General features: G+C 43.6%; 1 protein-coding gene across 1 annotated transcript in view; it reads right to left on the reverse strand.

The window, feature by feature from the left end:
• Positions 1 to 23,816, reverse strand: part of LOC126335865 (odorant receptor 43a-like) — a 97,476-nt gene that overhangs the window by 32,007 nt on the left and 41,653 nt on the right. Inside the window, exon 4 of the mRNA XM_049999338.1 lies at positions 13,788 to 13,943. Coding sequence (XP_049855295.1) covers positions 13,788 to 13,943 — 156 coding nt within the window. The remainder of the gene's footprint in view (positions 1 to 13,787; positions 13,944 to 23,816) is intronic.

The following is a 23,816-nucleotide window of genomic DNA, read 5'->3' on the forward strand; positions in this document are numbered from 1 at the left end:
CGGTGCTTCTGAAGGTGACTGAGATGTACCGGCGAAGTAATAACACTCAATATACGCTAAGTGCTGGACGGGCTACTTGCGCCGTCCCAGAATCACTTGAACTGAACTGCAGGAGATGTTGCAGGCATAATTCTTTCTCCACATCCGTACATGTTTATACTCTCTGATGCCACGTCGTGCTATTAGCCTCCACATTTCGGAAAGTCTTTCTAAGGTTGTTTTCAAAGCGAGAATGTTTGTGTACGGCTTTATAAGCTACGCAGTTTCTGAATTTCTTTTCGGAATCGTGCCTGCCGTATGCTCGGAGTGTAAGAGCACGCACATATTTCGAAAAAAGATCGAAGATTGGTGTACATGTTTTCACGTATGTTCTGTAACTGTGCTGTGTTTTTGTGTACATTGATGTATTTGTTTACTTGTGTAATAAAGTTTGTTTCATCCAAGTTCTCCGTTGTATGTACCTTAAGCCATTCGATATTCGCAAGAATTTTGTAACGATCGCTTGCATCATACTCTGTAAACATTTCCGAAACGTCAGTAGCATACGATCGTAAGTTTTTGTTGTAAGTGAAAACTTAGTTGCTAGACGGAAGGTATGTTGAATTAAGTCTCTTTTGTCTGAGTGTTATTAAATAAGGGATTTAGTATTTTTCAGTTGCAATGGGCATTACTCCAATAATTGCTTTTGTTCCTTTTGGAGGTTTTAAAAGAAATGTGATTTTACATGAGGTAATATGGATTACAAATAGAAAGATCTATAATGTCCTGTGGACAGATAGTTACTTGTTTTAAATTTTAGCTTGAGGTTACTATAGGAGCCCTTTGTATGCGAAGTAAAATGTGAAAACTGCTCTATGAAGCAAGTTTGATACGTTGTTATATATGGATCGCCATTTTGCAAATCTTGAATCTACATAATGAGCAGATGCTAAACTAACTGAGGATAAAGTTAGTTTAGCTAGCGAATGTCTTTAGTATTAAGTTCATTAAGTTAAGATCTTTCAACAACTTTGTTATATTTTGAACTGGATGGGTTAGGTCGTATGTACATGATCCGTGAATTGGAGTCCACTTATGTCATCCACATATAAGACAGTTTATTTCACTGATGTCAAATACAAATTTAACCGTATGCTGCACACAGCTTATGTAAAAGCAAACTTTTTCCAGAACGTTTTCTCTTAATTCTGTTCTCTGGAACGAGATATCTCCAGCCGATTTTGCGATTTTTTTTTACATACGTGTTACAGTAGTTGCTGAAAGGTTGTGTGCATCAAATATTCGTCCCTCATTGTCAGGTGTAATTTCTCTTCTGGATGTAGCTGCTGTAGTTTGGCAGTTGGATATTGTCTCGTAATTACTTGACACATTGTCTGTCTCTGTCCTACGTCATGCCATTTCCTTTTGACTTCCTGAAACATGACAGAGGATTGTTCAGTTTCCATCACTCCGGTCGCCTTGTCGGCTCTCTTTGGTATTCTATCTCTTTGCTATGATCTCAGCCGGTTGACTTACCTGAGATGCCCTGTTGATTCCTCCAAAATGCCCTGTGGTCTCGAGGTCCTTTCCACACACACACCTGAATCGTAAGGGCGCTATTTGGCACTGACTAGCCGTTCCCAGTAACGTGCCGGAACAGCTGAGAAGTGTCGTGCTTTTTCTGCTACACTCGGCCTCGGTGGTCTCGCGGTTCTAGGTGCGCAGTTCGGAACCGTGCGACTGCTACGGTCGCAGGTTCGAGTCCTGCCTCGGGCATGGATGTGTGTGATGTCCTTATGTTAGTTAGGTTTAAGTAGTTCTAAGTTCTAGGGGACTAATGACCACAGCAGTTGAGTCCCATAGTGCTCAGAACCATTTGAACCATCTGCTACACTCGGCTGCAGCCTGGAAGCTTCGACCATACTGATAATAGCTTCGTGGGTGTTCCAGACTACTTGTTCCGCAGCAGACAAGCACAACGCTGCTCTCTTTCTCTTTCAGGCACAGTTTCATACCTATGATCGTTATCATCCCACTATGCGAATCTCGGCAGGTCAAATTGCTTCCACCGCAGATTATAACCAGCAAGGTCAACCACTGAGACAACATCCGATGCATACAATTTTTCTAATTTTGCACTTTCTAAGTCTTGTACAAGCGTGTTATGTTACAATTGCATTTAACAATATTTCCACCTCGGTCGTCTTTCGAATTCCATGGACGATAGTTTTCCAATTTTTTAGTATTGTCACAGATTTTCGCAATTTTTACATTTTTGCGCTTCACACATACAGCATGCGATCGAACACTGTTCAAGGTAATTTTCAAAGTTTTCATTATTTTTGTTATTTTCCCCACAATTTTTCGATAATTTGGCAGTTTTTGAGAAAGGTTTTAATAATTTGCACATTTATAGCAATTTCTCGTTATTACGGCAGTGTCTTAGTACCAAAAGAGTGCCATACTTCAATTTTCGTATCATATTACCCTCATCTCGTTCAGCTGAGTGCCAGAAATGATACTTTCACAGTATTGTAGAAGTATATCACTACTTCATGGGTTTTAACTCCCAGTCGGTTATTCAAGTGCCAGCTCTTGTTTCTGTGGGTTTGGGTCTTGACGCCATTTTCTCCCAAACACAAGCAACAATTAGCCATCTTATTTACTCTCAGATTATAATTTCAAAACATTTTTGGATTTTCTAAGTGTTAAGAGTTTTGAACATCAAAGTATTTGTGCAGTAGCAGATGTGGAGAGCAGGAAGAACTTAAGAAATATAATTTGTTTTTTGTGGGGCTAAAGAAATGTTTGACGTACTTTAAATACTACAGAGCTTTGGAAACAATAAGTATCTGTTTGTTTTCTGCGTAATTTCTTTTGTAGCTATTTTATTTAGAACACTGTACGAAAAATGATGATTTTGAACGTTTATCTGACAGAAATATAAACTGTGCGTTAAAATCTTTCTGTTCTGCAATCAATTGATGTAATTTCTATAATCAGAAAATAATGTTCATTAAATGCAATGCACCTATAAATTTTTAAGATTATTTATTTATCTATAAGCTTACAGTATCAGCTTAGTTTTAAACCTAAAAATTCTATTTCATTTCGCTCTTCACTCTTTTAAACTACGAGTATATTTAATTGTACATTTCATTATCTAGTAATTTTAGTATAATATCTCAATACCCTTCAGTTACTTGCTTCTCAAAACATCTCACCACATGATACATAGTATTTTGACTTATGTTAACATGGGTAATATAACAACACTTACATTAACAATAATTTAACATTACTAGCTTAATTTATGAACAGTTTACGAAAAAACAGGTAGGTATAATTTTAAATCAACTTTAACTAGAAATGAAGTATTTTGTGTTGTTATACAGAGCGATTTTTTCCCACCATGTACAAACCCTTGGGATTGAGTGATGAGGGGATACCGAACAAAAAAGGTGTAATGAACTTAGGCCCGGAAATAAAAAAAAATGGTTTCCATCCTAAACCATTTATTCAGTCATACCTTGTTACAGAGTTTTTGGTCTAATACGCGGTGGACCATTCAGCCACAATTTCAGTATGCATAGTTTACTCGTAGGGGGTGGTACTTTTCCGTATACGTTAAGCCCTAGCGCCTAAATTGGTAAAGTTGTGTCCGATTCGCTTTCCTTGCTGAGTCTCCTTGTTGTGGATGTGATACAGAGCTGTGCACTATGGTTACGTATTCGAATCGAGAACTTGCCGACATGGTGTTTACTTACGGAAAGGCAAATGGCAATGGGCGGCGGACAGCAACGTTGTATCAGGAGACCTATCCTCGCCGACAACAAGCACAGCATTCAATGTTTACAACAGTGTTCCGCCGTTTGTCTGAGACAGCATCGCTCAAAATGCAACAGTGTTCCGCCGTTTGTTTGAGACAGCATCGTTTCAAAAAGCAGGAAATCATGAAGGACGTTCCCGAAATGTTCGGACACCAGACTTGGAGGAAAATGTGATTAATATTGTGGAAGATGGCCGCCGTGTCAGTACCAGGCAGTTGACCCTCCAGTACATGGCAAACCAGACGACCGTGTGGAATATTCTCCATAACTGTTACTACCCTTATAATTTAACAGTGTGTGCAGTGCTTACTAGTGAGACTTTCCACATCGGGAGCGTTTTTGTCAATAGTTTCTTCACCAGGCAATCACGATTCTGGGATGTGTGTCATCCATCCTATTCACAGATGAGGCCACCTTTAAGCGGAGTTGTATCTTCAGCTTTCATAACAGTCATCTGTGAGATGGTATGCAGAATCATCAGCATCAGTGCAGCCAGAATGTGTGGGCTGCGATACTTAGCGACAGTATTTTGGCACTAGTCTTCCTTCCACGTCGTCGAACAGGCCGGAACTAAGGGTGTTTCTTGCGCGGGACTTTGCCTCCCTGCTGGAAGAAGTCCCATTGCTGACTCGAAGGGTTATTTGGCTGCTACATGATGGTGCTCCGGACAACTTCGCCGTTAACGTCCGGGCACATCTCAATCATGTCTTCCCTGGCTGATGGTTCGGACGAGGGGGTCCGGCATGGCCTGCTCGTTCAGCGGATCTCAACCCGAGCGATTTCCGCTTGCGGAGCCATTTCAAAAGCATCGTGTATGCAGAGCCCATTCCAGAGTGGAGACACTAGAGCAGCGTATCCATGCCGCCTTTGACACTGTTCGCATTCGGCCTGGCCGATGTGAATGTGTGAGACAGAACACGCTACAGCGCGTACACACATGCGTTGTGGCACATGGAAACCATTTTTAACACATACTGTAACTGTGGCTGCATGGTACAGCGCGTATTGGACCGCAATGTCTGTAACAATGTATGACTGAATTGATGGTCTCTAGCTTGGAAACAATGCACTTCCGGACATTCATCAGACCTTTTTTGTCCCGTATCCTCTCATCGATCAATCCCTAGAGTTTTTACACGGCGGAAAAACTCACCCTGTATAATGTCTGTTTTTTTCTTCGTCCTTGTGTTAATGATCATCTTCTGACAAGCATCGGCAAAAATCTCAATAAATCTGACACTAGTTCATTCTGTCTACCACAGAAATATATTTCGTGTAACGCGCATCCAATAGTTGGTAACACCTACGTGAATTTCTTGTGCTACGGAAATGATCACGACGTGTTTCCCGTCTTCAGCCGCTGTTCAACTGCCTAAGCAGTGCGTAGTAAGAATACGCGGCGTTCATCAGCTGCAAGAGAGATAAGATCAGTAAAAAATTTTCTCATAACTTAATACTGCCATGAGAAGCTTAAATAAAATTGTTATTCTTAAGGCATATTTCGTGATTGTGAGGCATGGGAGTTTTATATATAAAAATGATGATTTTTTTCCATTAAGTACATTCAACAGCACAGTTAGGGGCACCTATGTTGATCTATTGGCTGCGTGGGATACGTGAGATTAAAAATGCGGCATAGAGGAAAATAGACGACCCACTATTAAAACTAGCGTCGCTTCACTCACACCCTACGATCCCTCCCAAGCATTACTCACACACCCTCCCCCCCACACATACACGCCCTCAAAGTCATCCATATAAAATGTAAACTCTGTCACAAAGAACAAGAAAAAAGTTGAGTTAATTCGCCAGATTTATGACGCGTGCTCACTACTGACAGGAATATGCGATAGCCTCAAGAGAGCAGAATAAAAAAAATCCACTCTGTCGTCTTATGGAGGAATCTAACACAACACAGAAATTTAAAATACAGCATACACTTCTCACAGTGTCAAAGAAAGGTATAAGCTAGGTCCTACAGTAATCTGAGATTCGTCCTCTCGTTATCACGCAAAACGAATCTAGCTAAAATATGCTGTGGCAGAACTAAAATACCACAAATTGTAAGGACAATATGTGTAATAACGCAATGGCCTCTTTTTTGTCTCGTCAGAAGAAGTCGCTGCCATCAGAGTGGCTGGCAAGAGGTTCGTCTCAGCAGCTTGTCGTTTTGTATTTTCAGTTATGGGCATTTCATTCTTCCAGACAGACGATAGCATGTTTGAGCATGGCATGACCAACAATATACTATACTATACAATCTTCCTCAGGTGTGGAACTTTCCCTGTGTCAGGATACTTCAGCTGTGAAGTCTTCTCGTTTGTTGCAGTGGCCTCTGAATTTTATTCAGTCTGCATGATAAACTGTAAAAACCTCTGGAAGATAGATGGTGAATATCGGGAAAAGTGGCACAGACGCAGTGAGTATCATTCTGGCGAGACCCGTCAGTACATTCAGTCAAAAAGTCGATGTACGCAGTAAAGAAGTAAAGAAAGCATATTAAAAACAGTCGCCTTTATAGAGATTGGACTGTTGGTATCTACTGCTCTTAAATCTTACTTATCTATAGGAGCAAACATGCCTATGAATTTACCCTTACTTCTGGCATATATTCACGGTGCTTCTGAAAAAAAAAAAAAATTGCTCACACGAAGTACTGTACATGGCAGTAACTGAGCCATATCACAAAAATACGCGTGGCGTTCAATAAGTAACGTAACATCTTTTTTTTTCTCGGCCAGTTTCGGTTGACAAAATACGAAATTTGCTTTGGGAAATCGTGGAATATTGCTGCTTCAGCCCCTATAGTTTCTTGAATTTCCGATAGGTGGCTGCCATTAAAATGGCGTCTGTACCGGAGGTGCATTCCAAGCAGAGAGCTGTCATTGATTTTCTTCTTTTTTCTTTTTGGCTGAAAACCAGAGAATCGTAGATATTTTTAGGCGCTTGTAGAATGCCTGTGGAGACCTGTCAGTAAAGAAAAGCAGAGGGAGTCGTTGGACGAGGCGTCTGTCGTCATCGCAACAACTTTTTTGCGCCCTAAAAGAAAACATCATCACAGTAACGTCGCGCAAACCCGACCGATCTCCCTCGCGCCAGTCGGCTGCACGCAGCTGTGATCCCCGCAATATGTTTCTTACCACAAAAATGCAAACAAACTTATCCGTCTCCATGACAGCGCGAGGCCTCACACAAGCCTGTGCTCCCGGGAGGAGATCATAGAACTTCATGGTGCTGTTCTTCCTCATCCATCCTAAAGCCTGGATCTCGCGCCTTCCGGCTTCCATCTCTTTTGGCTCAATGGAGGACTCATTCGCAGGAAGCAGCTCGTAGATGATGGTGAGGTTAGTGGCGCAGCAAGAAGTTGGCTCCGGCATCGACCTTTAGAGTGAGACTATGTGGGCATACATGCCCTCCCAGGAAAGTGGCGTAGGCCGTCGCATTGAACAGAGATAATGTTAAAAACAGGATTTTGTAGTCAAAAGGATAGGAAATAACGTTGTGTATTGGAGTCCTGAATAAAACCTGCTTTCAGCAGAAAAGTGTTGCGTTACTTATTGAACGCTCCTCGTAGCTCGTAATGCACATTGACATATCATAAGAGATAATACACATCACCTGTACAGACTGTTTGCCAATACATTGTTATTACCGCATTTATATGCATGGTAGATAAATTTATTTTGTATATCTGGATCCTTTCCTAAGAGGTGTCACACGCTCTGCAGCCTTTGTCGGTCCCTGTGGCAGTGTGTTTCTACTGGATGATTCAAAAGTAACACTGAGACTGAAAAACCAATTATGTGAAAAGTAACGGCAGTAGCACGTCAAAGATTTCACAGAAGGACTCAGAGACACGATTAAAAGTGACAAAAATCATTATGAGAGAATTAGGGATCTCACCAATATGCGACTGTTCGACTTAATTATCTTATGATGACTTTGAAATGTTACAGGTAGGATGATCCAGAAACGGGTCCAGGAGACGTTGTCGGTGTGTAGCAACAGTGATAAACTGCCCTCCACTAACATATCCCTACACCTGTGCTGAACTATCGCTGCCAGCATAAATCGCCAATAGCCCTACTAACCGTCCACACTGTGGAGAGGACTTTTTTTCCAGGGCACTTGATGTGGTACTTTTTTCCACTGCCCTAAACCCGCTATTCGCTAACCACTTTCTGTCTACTATCTCCTAGGCTGAATCGTATTAGTGGAGGATCGCACCACATGTACGGAGAACATGACAGTCCCACATCCTGTAACTCCTCAATGGAAACACTAAGTTTTTCGCAGATGTGACAGTAGACCTTTGTGGTCACCACGTAAGTGCGGGTGTGGATGGGCTCCATTTCTTTAAATATTGCATCTACTCAATCATGAAATGAAAAATAAGCTCTATCTATCCACAGCTCATTTAATACTCAATTCTTTTGTTTCCTAGTTGTACCCACAGATGAAATTTGTTTTTAAAATAAGTCATTTTATTCCGAAGGCTGTTCTCTTATTTTAAAATAAGCACTTTATTTCATTAATATCAATCAGCTAATTTTACCCCTTTGCACATTATGAAACTACATCACAATAACGATAGTTACGCTTATAGCATATTATATTCCAGAATTGATGGTGGGGTTAAAGTAACGTATGGTATCATCTTAATAAGAGTTCTGCACAACCATAACAAATACGTGCACAACTAACCGAAATAATAGGTCTGTAAAGAGAATGGAAAAAGTGATGTCCTGATGCGAAGTTAGTCACCCTGCCACCATACATAACACACTGAAATAAATAAATAAAATAAATAACTACTGAAGTGAAAACATACATGGTATGGTCAATATCTTATAATCAAATACACTGCCTGACAAAACGGAGTAACTGACTCAGAAGGGGAAGTGGAAACGAAATGAAACTTGACAATTTGGGAGAATATGTCATGTTATTTTAAGTGGTACGAAATGGAGTAAAATGTACAAAGAACTTGGCAATATGAGCCGACTTATCAGTATAATGCTGCACCCAGTCTGGCCAGGATGCATACACGATTCGGTTGGGAAGTATGTCACAAAGCCATTGGATCCTCTCTTGAGGCAAAGCGTCCCACAACTTTTGTAACTGATCCTTTATATCCTGGACGCTGCCACAGGTATGGAGTTGACACCCAGACTGGTTCCACACACGTGCTATCGGAGACAGATCTTGGAATATTGCTGGCCACTGAAGTATCTGACAATACCTAGAGACCCGTGCCATGTGTGGTCAAGTATTCTCCTGCTGAAAAAAGGCATCACAGTATTGTCGCATAAGAAATAACAACGTCGACACAGTATGTTTGTGACGTGCCATTGTAGCCTCGGAGTTCTGTCAATCTCTACCAGCCATGACCTGAAGTCATACCCGATTAATTCCCTACCATGACACCTAGAGTAACACCACTATGCCTCTTCAAAATACTGGAAGAATACGACCTTCACAGGTCGCTACCTAAATCGCCGACGATGCTTAGCTGGGTGGTGCAGAACCAAAATTCATTGCTAAACGCAATGTGATGCCGTTCATCATCAGTCCAAACTTCCTGGTCATGGTACCACTTGAAACAGCCGTTTGCATTGTTATGTTAACCGTAGCGCAACAATGGGACGGCGATTCCCTAGTCTGGCTGCTGTTACTCTCTCACCAACGGTGGGGTGTGACACAGAATGTTTCAGCGAGTCCATTACGTGTTTTCAGGTGGCAGCGCAGATGTGAAAGTGGTTACGATGTGCTTAGTGCACAATATAGCGATCCTCCCTACTGGTGGTCAGGCCTGGTTCACCAGAACCTGACGAATATGCCTGACCTCATGTTCCCATGATGTACAATAAAAGGACACTGTTACATCCGAATACCCCACAAATCTGAATAATGCACGATTCGACCAGGTGGCCAAATTGAGAGCCTCAATGAGGCCCATTCCAAACTGGGTGAGTAAAGTATAAGACTGTTTCACACGAGTTTCCTTCATAGCGATAATCAACATCTGAGGTTGTTGACACCCCTTATTACCCTTCCAGGCATTGTTACAAAGCCAAACACAAGCAATAGTAATGATCTGTGGTGACTTTTGTACCTTTCACAGATAATTGCAATTCTGTTCATGTACATACCAGCAGCTGGTATTATGTGTACACTGACATGAGACCATGTATTCTGCGTGCTTCACTTTTTTTTGTCAGGCAGTGTTGCTGTTATTTATTAGGGACACCATATTTTCGTTACTAAGTGCCACTCTGAGAATGGAGTGTGGAGCACTGCGCTCACAAAATAATTAATTATAAATATACCAGACAAAAATAGTACTCTCCACTAGGAGACCCCAGACTAAATCCACATATCACGGCCTCTAGTTGTGATAATCGCCACAGTTCGGCGAGGAAGAGACAAGACACATTTCTTCAGGTAAGGCATATCTCGCTGAAACCACTCATCGATAATGGGACCCTGTAGAGATACCACACTGTAGCTATAATCACTGCTACATTTTAGTGCTGTTCCAAGCAGATCAATGCATTAACAATAAGTGACCTTTTGGGCAAGTCGAGGGGTCTGCGTGTTCGTCAGGCAAAGAACCTATGCTTGCAGCCGTGTTGTCTTCTTGGAAGATGGGAGTGTCCACAAATATTTATCGTCAAGATATAGAAGAAGGGGCAACGCTTCGTCACCGAGATGTTGAAATAAACGTCCTGGTTAATGTTCACGGTAGTATGAGTGAATGGACCGAAGTCATGGTACACCCCAAAATATCACACAACTCACGCAACTACCACCGACAGGAGTGACACCCTGCACACACTGCGGTTTATATACCTCACTGAGTCGTCGGTGTACTCGAGGACGCCTTGCATCATTTGGAAAGAGGCAATATCGCAAGTCTCCTGGACACACTACATTTCTCCAGTGAGGTAATGCGTTGTCTAGACTATTGGAGATGGGCACCTCCATATGCTGCTGTGAGGAATGGTCTTTTCCTAGGTATCCGACACCAAATACTCATTGTATGTGGTTTCCTTTGCAATATTCGCTCGGAAACTGGCTCAGATGGATTTGTATTCACTGACAGTAATACACTCCTGGAAATGGAAAAAAGAACACATTGACACCGGTGTGTCAGACCCACCATACTTGCTCCGGACACTGCGAGAGGGCTGTACAAGCAATGATCACACGCACGGCACAGCGGACACACCAGGAACCGCGGTGTTGGCCGTCGAATGGCGCTAGCTGCGCAGCATTTGTGCACCGCCGCCGTCAGTGTCAGCCAGTTTGCCGTGGCATACGGAGCTCCATCGCAGTCTTTAACACTGGTAGCATGCCGCGACAGCGTGGACGTGAACCGTATGTGCAGTTGACGGACTTTGAGCGAGGGCGTACAGTGGGCATGCGGGAGGCCGGGTGGACGTACCGCCGAATTGCTCAACACGTGGGGCGTGAGGTCTCCACAGTACATCGATGTTGTCGCCAGTGGTCGGCGGAGGGTGCACGTGCCCGTCGACCTGGGACCGGACCGCAGCGACGCACGGAAGCACGCCAAGGCCGTAGGATCCTACGCAGTGCCGTAGGGGACCGCACCGCCACTTCCCAGCAAATTAGGGACACTGTTGCTCCTGGGGTATCGGCGAGGACCATTCGCAACCGTCTCCATGAAGCTGGGCTATGGTCCCGCACACCGTTAGGCCGTCTTCCGCTCACGCCCTAACATCGTGCAGCCCGCCTCCAGTGGTGTCGCGACAGGCGTGAATAGAGGGACGAATGGAGACGTGTCGTCTTCAGCGACGAGAGTCGCTTCTGCCTTGGTGCCAATGATGGTCGTATGCGCGTTTGGCGCCGTGCAGGTGAGCGCCACAATCAGGACTGCATACGACTGAGGCACACAGGACCAACACCCGGCATCATGGTGTGGGGAGCGATCTCCTACACTGGCCGTACACCTCTGGTGATCGTCTAGGGGACACTGAATAGTGCACGGTACATCCAAACCGTCATCGAACCCATCGTTCTACCATTCCTAGACCGGCAAGGGAACTTGCTGTTCCAACAGGACAATGCACGTCCGCATGTATCCCGTGCCACCCAACGTACTCTAGAAGGTGTAAGTCAACTACCCTGGCCAGCAAGATCTCCGGATCTGTCCCCCAATGAGCATGTTTGGGACTGGATGAAGCGTCGTCTCACGCTGTCTGCACGTCCAGCACGAACGCTGGTCCAACTGAGGCGCCAGGTGGAAATGGCATGGCAAGCCTTTCCACAGGAGTACATCCAGCATCTCTACAATCGTCTCCATGGGAGAATAGCAGCCTGCATTGCTGCGAAAGGTGGATATACACTGTACTAGTGCCGACATTGTGCATGCTCTGTTGCCTGTGTCTATGTGCCTGTGGTTCTGTCAGTGTGATCATGTGATGTATCTGACCCCAGGAATGTGTCAATAAAGTTTCCCCTTCCTGGGACAATGAATTCACGGTGTTCTTATTTCAATTTCCAGGAGTGTAATTCTTGTTGGGTTTGAAACCTATTGGCACTGACAAGGTGGAACACTGGTATTCGGTCCGTGTCAGTTTGTTCTTGCGCCACCTTACATGGCCACGAGTGGTAATTCATTCCTTGTAGACACATCAGAGTGCCCTTGTTGATACACCAATAAATGAGGTCCAGTGAAATGAAAACTGAACACGCGGAACCACGGAGCCATGGAATGGTACTATTCAAAAGTTATCGCGTTAAGACGTTGATCCTACCGGGAGGCGAGACGATCAATTCCTGTTTCATAGAACTCGGTCGGCTACTGACGGATCTACAACCCCACTCATTCTTGCGCTTCCTCGTCCTGCTGGAAGTAACGTCCACGCATGTTTTTCTTCAGGTCACCAAAGATTTGAAAGTCACACGGTAAAAGATCCGAGCCGTATGGAGGGTGCTGCGATGTTTCCCAACCAAATCGGTGAAGCGTAGATTTCATCCATTTAGCAATGTGGAAGTGAGCGCTATCGTGCATCAGGATGATTCCATCAACAGCATTCTTGGGCGTTTTGACTTTATGGCACTTCACAGTTTCTGCAAATGGTCTTCATAGTGCTGCGCGTTGATGTGGTTCACGGTCGACCAGCAGACGGCCCCTGTAGTCGAAGAAGAAGGTCATCATGATCTTACCCGTACTTGTGTGAACGGCTTCGGATTTCTTTGAATTGGGGGGGGGGGGGGGTGTCTACACTGTGGGCTTTGCCATTTGGCCTTGGACTGTCGGAATGCTTCACACCGAATCATCCTGCTATGCAATAATGGCCGCCCCGACATTGCCAGTCGGACGAAGGCTATACGCTTCAGCCATTCGGTTGGCAAACACTGCAACATCCCCCATACAACCTAGATCATTGAACACGTTATTTTATTTTCACATCTTTGGCGACCAGAAAAAAGACGTACCTGGATGCCAGTTTCAGGCGGACGAGGAAGTGCAAGAGTGTGTGTGGTTGTGGATCCGTCAGTGGCTGACTACGTTCTAGAAAACAAAAATTGATTATCTCGTTTCCCAGTGAGATAAATGTCTTAAAGCGTGTGGTGATTACTTTTGAGTGGAACTATCCCATGGACCCGTTGTCGAAGGTGTTCGTTTTCACTTGACTACGCTCTAATACACCAATAAACTAGGCAACTTCATTCATGGTATGGTCTCATCCAAGTCCAGAGACGATAGGTCCTTTCCACCATTCCGTCACCTCCCAACGGAGAGTCATCTTATTGTGCTGATTCCATAAACTGGTGCGTATTACCACATTTCACTGCGATGAATTACATCAGCATTGGAGGGCCACATGACTACCTAGTAACAGTTCTACGCCACCTACAACGCTAAAAAGCTGCCAGTGTTCTCCTTTAAGGGGGTTACTAAAATTTAGTCCAGTGAACTACTTGCGCACTACGTACTGTGCCACTGACCGAGATGAAGGTGGTCCTGTTGATGACGTAGACGCCGCCCGCGGTGAGCAGGATTGGCTTCTGGGCGCGGCTCATGAGCAAGCGCAGCGCACGCCGGAACCGGCCACCCGCCTCCTGCCAGCCGCAGCTGTACGCCGCCAGCGACACCGCCTCGCCCTGCGCAGACACAACTCGCCCAATGCCACCTTTTCTTTTCATTGAGGAACAAAAAAAATCTGCTTTCCTGGAGGAAAAACAGCGTTGTCGGACAAAGCAAACAGGACATCAGAAGCAGTCTAGTACAATCAAAGAGAGCTTTCATTATCAAAAGAAGTCTATTGTTATCAAAAATAATACAGAGGGTTATGTTGTTTGGGAGAGGAGAGATCATCGGTCTCATCGGATTAGGGAAGGATGGGGAAGGAAGTCAGCCGTGCTCTTTGAAAGGAACCATCCTGGCAATCGCCTGGAGCGATTTATGGAAATCACGGAAAACCTAAATCAGGAAGGCCGGACGTGAGATTGAACCGTCGTCCTCCCGAATGCGAGTCCAGTGTAATACAGGATATCCCTTTGAAACCTCCCACATTTCAAAGGCTCACGAAAAAAAAACTACAATACATACGATAATGAAATTGCACCATATTCTAGAGCATCGAAAAGAATTTATATTTCCCCATCAGTCGTGCAAACTACGAGGGGCATTCAATAAGTAACGCGCCTTTTTTTTTGCCAATTTTGGTTGAAATAATCCGGTATTTGTTGTGGAACATCGTGGAATGTCCTCACTTCAGGCCATATAGTTTCATGAATTTGCAATATGTGGTTACGCCATACGTAGCCTTCAAAATTACGTCTGTAATGGAGGTGTGTTCCAACTACAGAGCTATCATTCAGCTTCTTTTGGCGGAAAACCTGAGCATCGCAAATATTCATAGGCACTTGCAGAATATCTACAGGGACCCGGCAGTGAACAGGAACACGGCAACATCGTCACGCCAACTTTTTCGGTATCCCGCGTGTCGGCTAGCCGCACAGAGCAGCAGCTCCTGCAATGTTGGAACGCGCAGACGTCTCATTCGAAGTGATGTAAACGAACTTCTCCTTTTTCGTATCAATTCAAGACCGCACACAAGTCTGCATATCCTAGAGGAGATCAGAAAATTCATTGGACTGTTCTTCCTAATTCATCCAATTGCTCGGATCTCGAACCTTCCGACGTTCATTTGTTAGACCATTGAAGTCTGAACTCCGCAGGATGATGTGGTGGTTGCTGATACAGAAAGGCATTAAAGATCTCTTAGAAACTCGCCATTTTTTGTATGGTTTGTTGTGCTGAAATATCGGAAAAGGTGACGTCGGTTTAAAAAGATGGTACCATCCATTTTGAAGCACGTCATTTGGTAGGCTAAAAAGGTAGTTACAGCAAATGAATTGCTTCTTATCACCAGTTCACGCACGTTTTGCTTACCCTAACTAATTTTGTTAATGAAATTAGTACCGGTACATCTATCATTCTGCGCTGCAACTTCATTAAAATTTAGACGGTTCAATAGTTCTCTTTCAAGACCATGTACCAAAGTTTCTTCTCATAAACTGCAAATTGAATTCATGTTGTGCTGTTTTCAGACTTGTGGTATGCTGCAGTTAATCTAACGATATGAAATTCATTAGAACTAAGGCCAGAGCCAGTTGGAGGACACTTTTCCACGCAAGCTACGTATCATTTGGTGCCTTCCTTCCTCCCCTCTTTTCCCTCGTACACGTTCACTTGAGTCACTAATAAATAAAAAAAGGAGTTAAGTGTCAAAGAGTAACTATACAATGTAAAGACATTCTTTGTAGTCATGGAATCTTATCTCATTAAGTTAAAAAGACTTGGTTCAAAGATAGGATACTACTTTTGTCTGTGTTGTTGGAGAATTAACTTGCTTACCTGCTCTGACGCATGTTCTGTTATAATATATGGCCAAAAGTGAATTTCTCCTGTTGTTATTCAAAACCTCTCCATGCCTGTTGAAATATTTAAGTGAAAATAGCTACTTAAAGTGAGTCGTGTAGAAGGCTGCCCATCTGGCTTTCTCATGTCGTAATGGCGCACAGCCGGCCATTACGAGGAATTTAATTAAAATATTAAATATTGGGCTTCATCCTCAAGCTAACATAACAAATACTTTGAATACTGATAATAGTTTTCTAGCATTAACATTATGCAAAGTTCATTTCATCAGAATTTTTACGGAAATTCATGGATAGATTTAAACTGCAATAGGCAACAAGGCTTAGGTTTGCTTCAAGACTTCTTTGTGTTTGCAGTTAAATTTATTTCTGTCAGGTAAAGTCTCAACCTAAAATGAAGCCAGTGTGATATCAATGAAATTATTTATCTTGAGTACAAATCCTTACGCTACGTAGGTGGTTACATCGCCTCTCTCTTCGCAACAATTAATTTAACGGGCAATAATAGTAGTAGTTTCATGCTACTTCTGATTACCTTTGAGCCAGCCGCGAGTTTGTATAACGTAATTAAACCGTTACAAGCAAAACTGTACCTGTTTTTACGAATTTTTGTTCCTGTGTAGCGACCGTGATTATCGTCGGCGTATATGTAAGCCGCATTTAAGAGCGTGCAGAATATGCGCAAGGCCAACTGTGTTAAATGCCCTTTACCTTTTCCTCAACAACCTTTAATACCAAAGAAGAGAGAAAGGGACGGGCCAGGTCGGTAATTTTCGTATTCCGCCAGTTCGTTAACCTCAGCGGATTTGCAGTCTTTCTTTCCCGCAAGAACTGACTCAGTGTTTACTCCGTATTCCTCTAATTACCTGTTTTAAGAAAATGTTCAAATGTGTGTGAAATCTTATGGGGCTTAACTGCTAAGGTCATCAGTCCCTAAGCTTACACACTACTTAACGTAAATTATCCTAAGGACAAACACACACACCCATGCCCGAGGAAGGACTCGAACCTCCGCCGGGACCAGCCGCACAGTCCGTGGCTGCAGCGCCTGAGACCGCTCGGCTAATCCGGCGCGGCCCTGTTTTAAGCGGAAGAATATATTTTACCCCACACTATGTTTTCTTTTCCTCAAGCAATTTGTATCCCACTCAGTTTCAGTGTGGAAGGAGTGTATAGAGGCTCTATACAAGGGCGACGCACTCCAGGGCAATATTATGGGAATGGAAGAGAATGTAGATGAAGATGAAATGGGAGATACGATACTGCGTGAAGAGTTTGACAGAGCACTGAAAGACCTGAGTCGAAACAAGGCCCCGGGAGTAGACAACATTCCGTCAGAACTTCTGATAGCCTTGGGAGAGCCGATCATGACAAAGCTCTTCCATTTGGTAATCGAGATGTGTGAGACAGGTGAAATATCCTCAGATTTCAAGAAGATTATAATAATTCCAATTCCAAAGAAAACAGGTGGTAACAGGTGTGAAAATTGACGAACTATCAGTTTAATAAGTCATGGTTGCAAAATACCAACACGAATTCCTTACAGAAGAATGGAAATACTGGTAAAAGCCGATCGCAGGGAAGATCAGTTTGGAATCCGAAGAAATGTAGGAACACACGAGTCAATACTGACTCTACGACTTTTCGTAGAAGATAACATACGTTTATAGCATTTGTAGACTTAGAGAAAGCTTATGACTAAGTTGACTGAGTATTCTCTTTGCAATCCTGAGTGTGGCTGCGGTAAAATACAGGGAGCGAAATGCTATTTACAACTTGTACAGAAACCACATGACAGGTATAAAGAGTCGATGGGCGTGAAAGGGAAGCAGTAATTGAGAAGGAAGTGAGACAGGGTTGTAGGCTATCCACGATGTTATTCAATCTGTACACTGAGCAAGCAGTAAAGGGAACAAAAGAAAGATTTGGAGTAGGAATTAAAGCCCAGAGACGAAATAAAAATTTTGACGTTTGCGTTTCTGAAGAAGTGAAATTTGTTAACATTGAGTATAGATTTAAGTGTCAAGAAGTGTTCTCTGAAAGTTGCATGTAGTGTAGCCATGTATGTAAAAGAAACATAGACGATAAACAGTTTAACCAGAAAGAGAATAGAAGCTTTTGAAATACTGTCCTACAGAAGACTGCTGAATACTAGATGGGTAGATCACGTAACTAATGAGGAAGTACTGAATGGAATTGGGGAGAAAAGAAATATGTGGCACAAGCTGAATAGAAGAGGGAATTGGTTGGTAAGACACATCAAGGGATCACCAATTTAGTACTGGAGACATGCGTAGGGGATAAAAATAGTAAAGGATGACAAAGAAATGAATACAGTAAGCAGATTCAGGAAGATGTAGGCTGCAGTAGTTACTCGGAGATGAAAAGACTAGCACAGGATAGTGTAATATGGACAGTTGCATCAAACCAGTCTTCGGACCGAAGACCACAACAACAACATATCTCGACGAAACCGAACACATACCTTACAAAATTTAGTCGTTACCTTTACAGTTCTACAAATAAGAGTTGTTCAGCCTCCAGCAAAGTCATTATAGCGAGCATAACGTAAGTTCCATAATTCTACAAGAAACTGACTTCACTGATGTGACGTCCATAATCGTCCGCATCCGTCTTGTGATGTTTCTTATACATTGCAACGACCTGCGTCACGCGCTTCGTTGTTCCTGCAGCTTACGATAAACTGAGCCTAGAACAGGGAGACCGGTTTCTCCTCGTAGTCAAAGTAAAATCTACCAGGCACCAGATCAGAATCTATGACCATTCCTCTATCGGGTGATATGAACTCTTTTTCAATTCTACGCTCACTTATTTTTGTATCCTTCATTTCGTACCAGTATGACAGTAAAAATATAGTATTTACTAGTGTCTTCTTCGGTGAAGCAGTTTCAGAAGGCAGAATTCGGTATTCTGGCTTTTGGTTCATCATCTTCCGTACTGTACCATCACGATCAACGAGCATTTGGACAAATGTTTTCGTTCAGTTGATTGATTCTACAATAGACGAAAGTGTTTGGATTTCTTTTGACAACTCAGGCGTTGAAGTGGATGCCTCTCATGTAGCTGTTGTTATTCTTATTATGACTTCGTCGGCAGATCTCAGCTTAATTTGAATCTGGCATGCAGCTCTGCTTCCGTGGTAGCTTCCTAATATTATTATTGAACCATGGTGGGATCTTCCAATCGCTCACTATCTTCCATCATGGCAACAATTCATGTGGTGCACGAGCTGAAGTTCCCTGGGATTTCTGCCAGAGATCGTCCTCATTCTCTTCTCTATGGCTGTAAGATCGCTGTTGACTGTTCATGTAGTTTATAACTGGTTTTAGGAGTCCGTATCTCAAACAGAACCGTTGTAGGATGACTTTGTTGTCTGTCTGACAGACTGGCTGTCTCTGCGATTTAAAAATCCTTTCAGGAGCGGGTAGATGTATCAAGTTAAAATTTATGGCATGTATCAAGGTCCACTGTCCCTTGGAGGTGTAAAAAATTGAATCTTGCAAGTCAATGCAGTCAAAAAATAGGGATATTTACGTCACATATTTTGATGCTCGCAAACTCACTAATCAAATGAAAAATCACAGGATGTGCTGTACGCAGTCTGTGGCTAGTTTGCATTGTTGTAGTACTCGCCATTGTAGCGTTGGGCAGATGGGTGTGAACAGCGCGTAGCGTTGCGCAGTTGGTGAGCCGCGAGCAGTGGTGGATGTGGGGAAAGAGATGGCGGAGTTTTGAAATTTGTAAGACTGGATGTCATGAACTGCTACATATATTATGACTATTAAGGTAAATACATTGTTTGTTCTCTATTAAAATCTTTCATTCGCTAACTATGCCTATCAGTAGTTAGTGCCTTCCGTAGTTTGAATCTTTTATTTAGCTGGCAGTAGTGGCGCTCACTGTATTGCAGTAGTTCGAGTAACGAAGATTTTTGGTGAGGTAAGTGCTTTGTGAAAGGTATAGGTTAACGTTAGTCAGGGCCATTCTTTTGTAGGGATTTTTGAAAGTCAGATTGCGTTGCGCTAAAAATATTGTGTGTCAGTTTAAGCACAGTTATGTGTAATTTTTCTAAGGGGACGTTTCATATTGTGAATTTGTAATTATTCACACGAAAAACAAAATTTTATCATTTCTTGTCAGACTCTCTGTTTGTTCGTCCGTCTGTTAAGACTCTTGTTCCTTAGGAATGTGTGGGCGTATAAAGATGAAATTTATAAAAGACACGAAGGTTTGAGGCCCCTTGGTGGTGTAAGAAACTTAAGCTTCTAAGTCAATGCGGCCAAAAGATAAGGCTATTTATGTCACATGTTTTGAAACTTGCAAACTCACTCATTAAAGCTTATAAGGGACTTCCTGTTGACCTAGAACTGAAATTTGGCAAGAAGCAAGGTCTCACAGTACAAGTAAAGAAAAAAACAGAAGTGTTAATTTGTAACTAAATCACATGAAAACGATATTTCTTTTGTCTTTTGCCATTCGACTTCAAACTTAAAATTAAAACACCCAGGAAAACCTCAAAATTCTCAGGAGTGAAATCTTGCCATGTCAATGTCAATAACAGGTAAAATTGTCAAGATACTCGATTCCCCCACGGATGAACTGTCCATATACGTATTGTAATGTATTAAACTGGGGTCCTAGAAACGACGGAGAGGCTTCGTCAGCTGTAGTCCTGAGTGGTTCACAGCCCCACAACAGGCCACAGCAGTCCACCCACCCCATCGCCGCCCCACACTGAACACAGGGTTATTGTCCGGTGCGGCCCCCATTGACCCCCCGTCCCTCCCCCCGAGAACGTCTCATACCAGACGAGAGTAATCCCAAATGTCTGCGTGGTAAAAAATGTTCAAATGTGTGTGAACTCTTATAGGACTTAACTGCTAAGGTCATCAGTCCCTAAGCTTACACACTACTTAAGCTAAATTATCCTAAGGACAAACACACATACCCACGCCCGAGGGACGACTCGAACCTCCGCCGAGATCAGCCGCACAGTCCATGACTACAGCGCCTAAGACCGCTCGTCTAATCCCGCGCGGGCGGTAGAGTAATTTGGTGTACGCGTATGTGGGAACGGTGTTTACGCAGCAATTGCCGACGAAGTGCAGCTGTGGTGGAATAAGGGGAACCAGCCCGCATTCGCCGAGGTAGATGGAAAACCGCCTTAAAAACCAACCATCCACAGGCTGACCGGCACACCGGACATCGACATCAATCCGCCGGGCGGATTCGTGCCGGGAACCGGCACGTTTTCCCGCTCGGAAGCAGCGCGTTAGACCGCACGGTGAGCCGGGCGGGTTCTGTGTCGGTAACGAAGTTTGTACGGAACTCTCAGAACGCGACCCCTACTCGCACCTGGACAATTTTTATTTTTAGGAAAAAGAAACAGTTTTTAATGAATTATGAGAGCATCTAACGAAGTCAGTGACGCCGTATAGGCTGATTGCTCTTAGGAATGGTATGGGGCAAGTGATGGCCTGTGAGGTTGCTCTCTTGCAGGATTGCACTACCTACCACTGCTACTGGTGTTCTCAATATTCATAACTTATTAGTTGCTGTTTTTACATATGACCTGCACCCTGAAGTTAACTGCAGGCCGTGTTACACGTTTATCATTGTCGCTACAATCTACAGAACGTCATTAACATTGTTTTCTTTTTTATAAATAACTATCTGTACAGTCCCAAAAAGAGACGCTTGAAGTGGAGCAGAACAAGCTGCCGTCCACCGCCGACCTGCTGCACGACGCCCTCGGCGCCCCAGCAGTAGAGGAAGATCTGCATCGTGGGCGTCGGCAGCGCAGCCGCACACCGGAACACAGCGCTCACGTCCGGGCTCTAGAGAGAGGAAAGGAGCACAAGTCGTAGCCGGTGTCTGTTGCACGATACTGGCACCAACTGACGTCTTACACATACTGCACTATTTAAAGTGTAACAACTCGCAAGTGAGGAATTTTCTTTCGGCCGGCTGGTTTATTACGATTAAGGAACTGATTGCAGACTAACATCCATGGTACGCAGCATGCCAGTCACATTCCTAGACGGTACATCTACATCTACATCTACATCTATACTCCGCAAGCCACCCAACGGTGTGTGGCGAGGGCACTTTACGTGCCACTGTCATTACCTCCCTTTCCTGTTCCAGTCGCGTATGGTTCGCGGGAAGAACGACTGTCTGAAAGCCTCCGTCCGCGCTCGAATCTCTCTAATTTTACATTCGTGACCTCCTCGGGAGGTGTAAGTAGGGGGAAGCAATATATTCGATACTCCATCCAGAAACGCACCCTCTCGAAACCTGGCGAGCAAGCTAGACCGCGATGCAGAGCGCCTCTCTTGCAGAGTCTGCCACTTGAATTTGTTAAACATCTCCGTAACGCTATCACGGTTACCAAATAACCCTGTGACGAAACGCGCCGCTCTTCTCTGGATCTTCTCTATCTCCTCCGTCAACCCGACCTGGTACGGATCCCACACTGATGAGCAGTGCTCAAGTATAGGTCGAACGAGTGTTTTGTAAGCCACCTCCTTTGTTGATGGACTACATTTTCTAAGGACTCTCCCAATGAATCTCAACCTGGTACCCGCCTTACCAACAATTAATTTTATACGATCATTCCACTTCAAATCGTTCCGCACGCATACTCCCAGATATTTTACAGAAGTAACTGCTACCAGTGTTTGTTCCGCTATCATTTGATCATACAATAAAGGATCCTCCTTTCTATGTATTCGCAATACACTACATTTGTCTATGTTAAGAGTCAGTTGCCACTCCCTGCACCAAGTGCAGGGAAACCCAAGTTCTAAAGGAAAACCCAAGTTCTAAATTTCGCATTTAAGATTTTGTTCACGCAGGCGTGTCGTTCAAACATACCATCGTTTGAGCACTGCACTGACTCAGTTACGGAGGACACAGTAATAGGCATCGCCGGCGTACATGAACAGCTGAAAGAGGTGAAAACAAATAAGTCGCCAGGTCCGTATGGTATCCCAGTTCGGTTTTTGTAGAGTACCCCATGGCATCGGTCCCTTACGTTGATTGCTATACTCGTGCCAGGCGTCTGGAAACAAGCGCAGGTTACTACCGTATATTGTTGTTGTTGTGGTCTTCAGTCTTGAGACTGGTTTGATGCAGCTCTCCACGCTACTCTATCCCGTGCAAGCTCCTTCATCTCCCAGTACGTAGTGCAGCCTACATCCTTCTGAATCTGCTTAGTGTATTCATCTCTTGGTCTTCCTCTATGATTTTTACCCTCCACGCTGCCCTCCAATACTAAATTGGTGATCCCTTGATGCCTCAGAACATGTCCTACCAACCGATCCCTTCTTCTGGTCAAGTTGTGCCACAAACTTCTCTTCTCCCCAATCCTATTCAATACCTCCTCATTAGATATGTGATCTATCCATCTAATCTTCAGCATTCTTCTGTAGCACCACATTTCGAAAGCTTCTATTCTCTACTTGTCCGAAATATTTATCGTCCATGTTTCACTTCCATACACGGCTACACTCCTTACATATACTTCCAGAAATGACTTCCTGGCACTTAAATCTATACTCGATGTAAACAAATTTCTCTTCTTTAGAAACGCTTTCCTTGCCATTGCCGATCTACATTTTATATCCTCTCTACTTCGACCATCATCAGTTATTTTGCTCACCAAAAAGCAAAAGTCCTTTACTGCTTTAAGTGGACCGTATATTAGAAAGGTAAAATATCGGACCCACAGAATTACAGACCAACATCCTCAACATTGGTTTGCTGTAGAATTCTTGAATTATTATCAGTTCGGATGTAATAAATTTCCTTCATACGGGAAAGATTCTGTCCACAAATCAGCGCTGTTATAGAAAGCATCGCTCGTGTTAAACACAGCTTTCCCTTTTCTCATATGTTAGCCTGTGAACTGTGGACGAAAGGCAATGGGCAGATTCCATATTCCTAGATTTCCGAAAATCTTTTCATACGGTGCTCCACCGCAGACTGACAAAGAAACTATGAGCATACGGAGATTCCCAGGTACGTGAGCGGTTCGAAGACTTCTTTAGTAATAGAACTTAGTACGTT

This window comes from Schistocerca gregaria, chromosome 2 (assembly GCF_023897955.1).
Source record: "Schistocerca gregaria isolate iqSchGreg1 chromosome 2, iqSchGreg1.2, whole genome shotgun sequence".
In the NCBI taxonomy this organism is placed as follows: domain Eukaryota; kingdom Metazoa; phylum Arthropoda; class Insecta; order Orthoptera; family Acrididae; genus Schistocerca; species Schistocerca gregaria.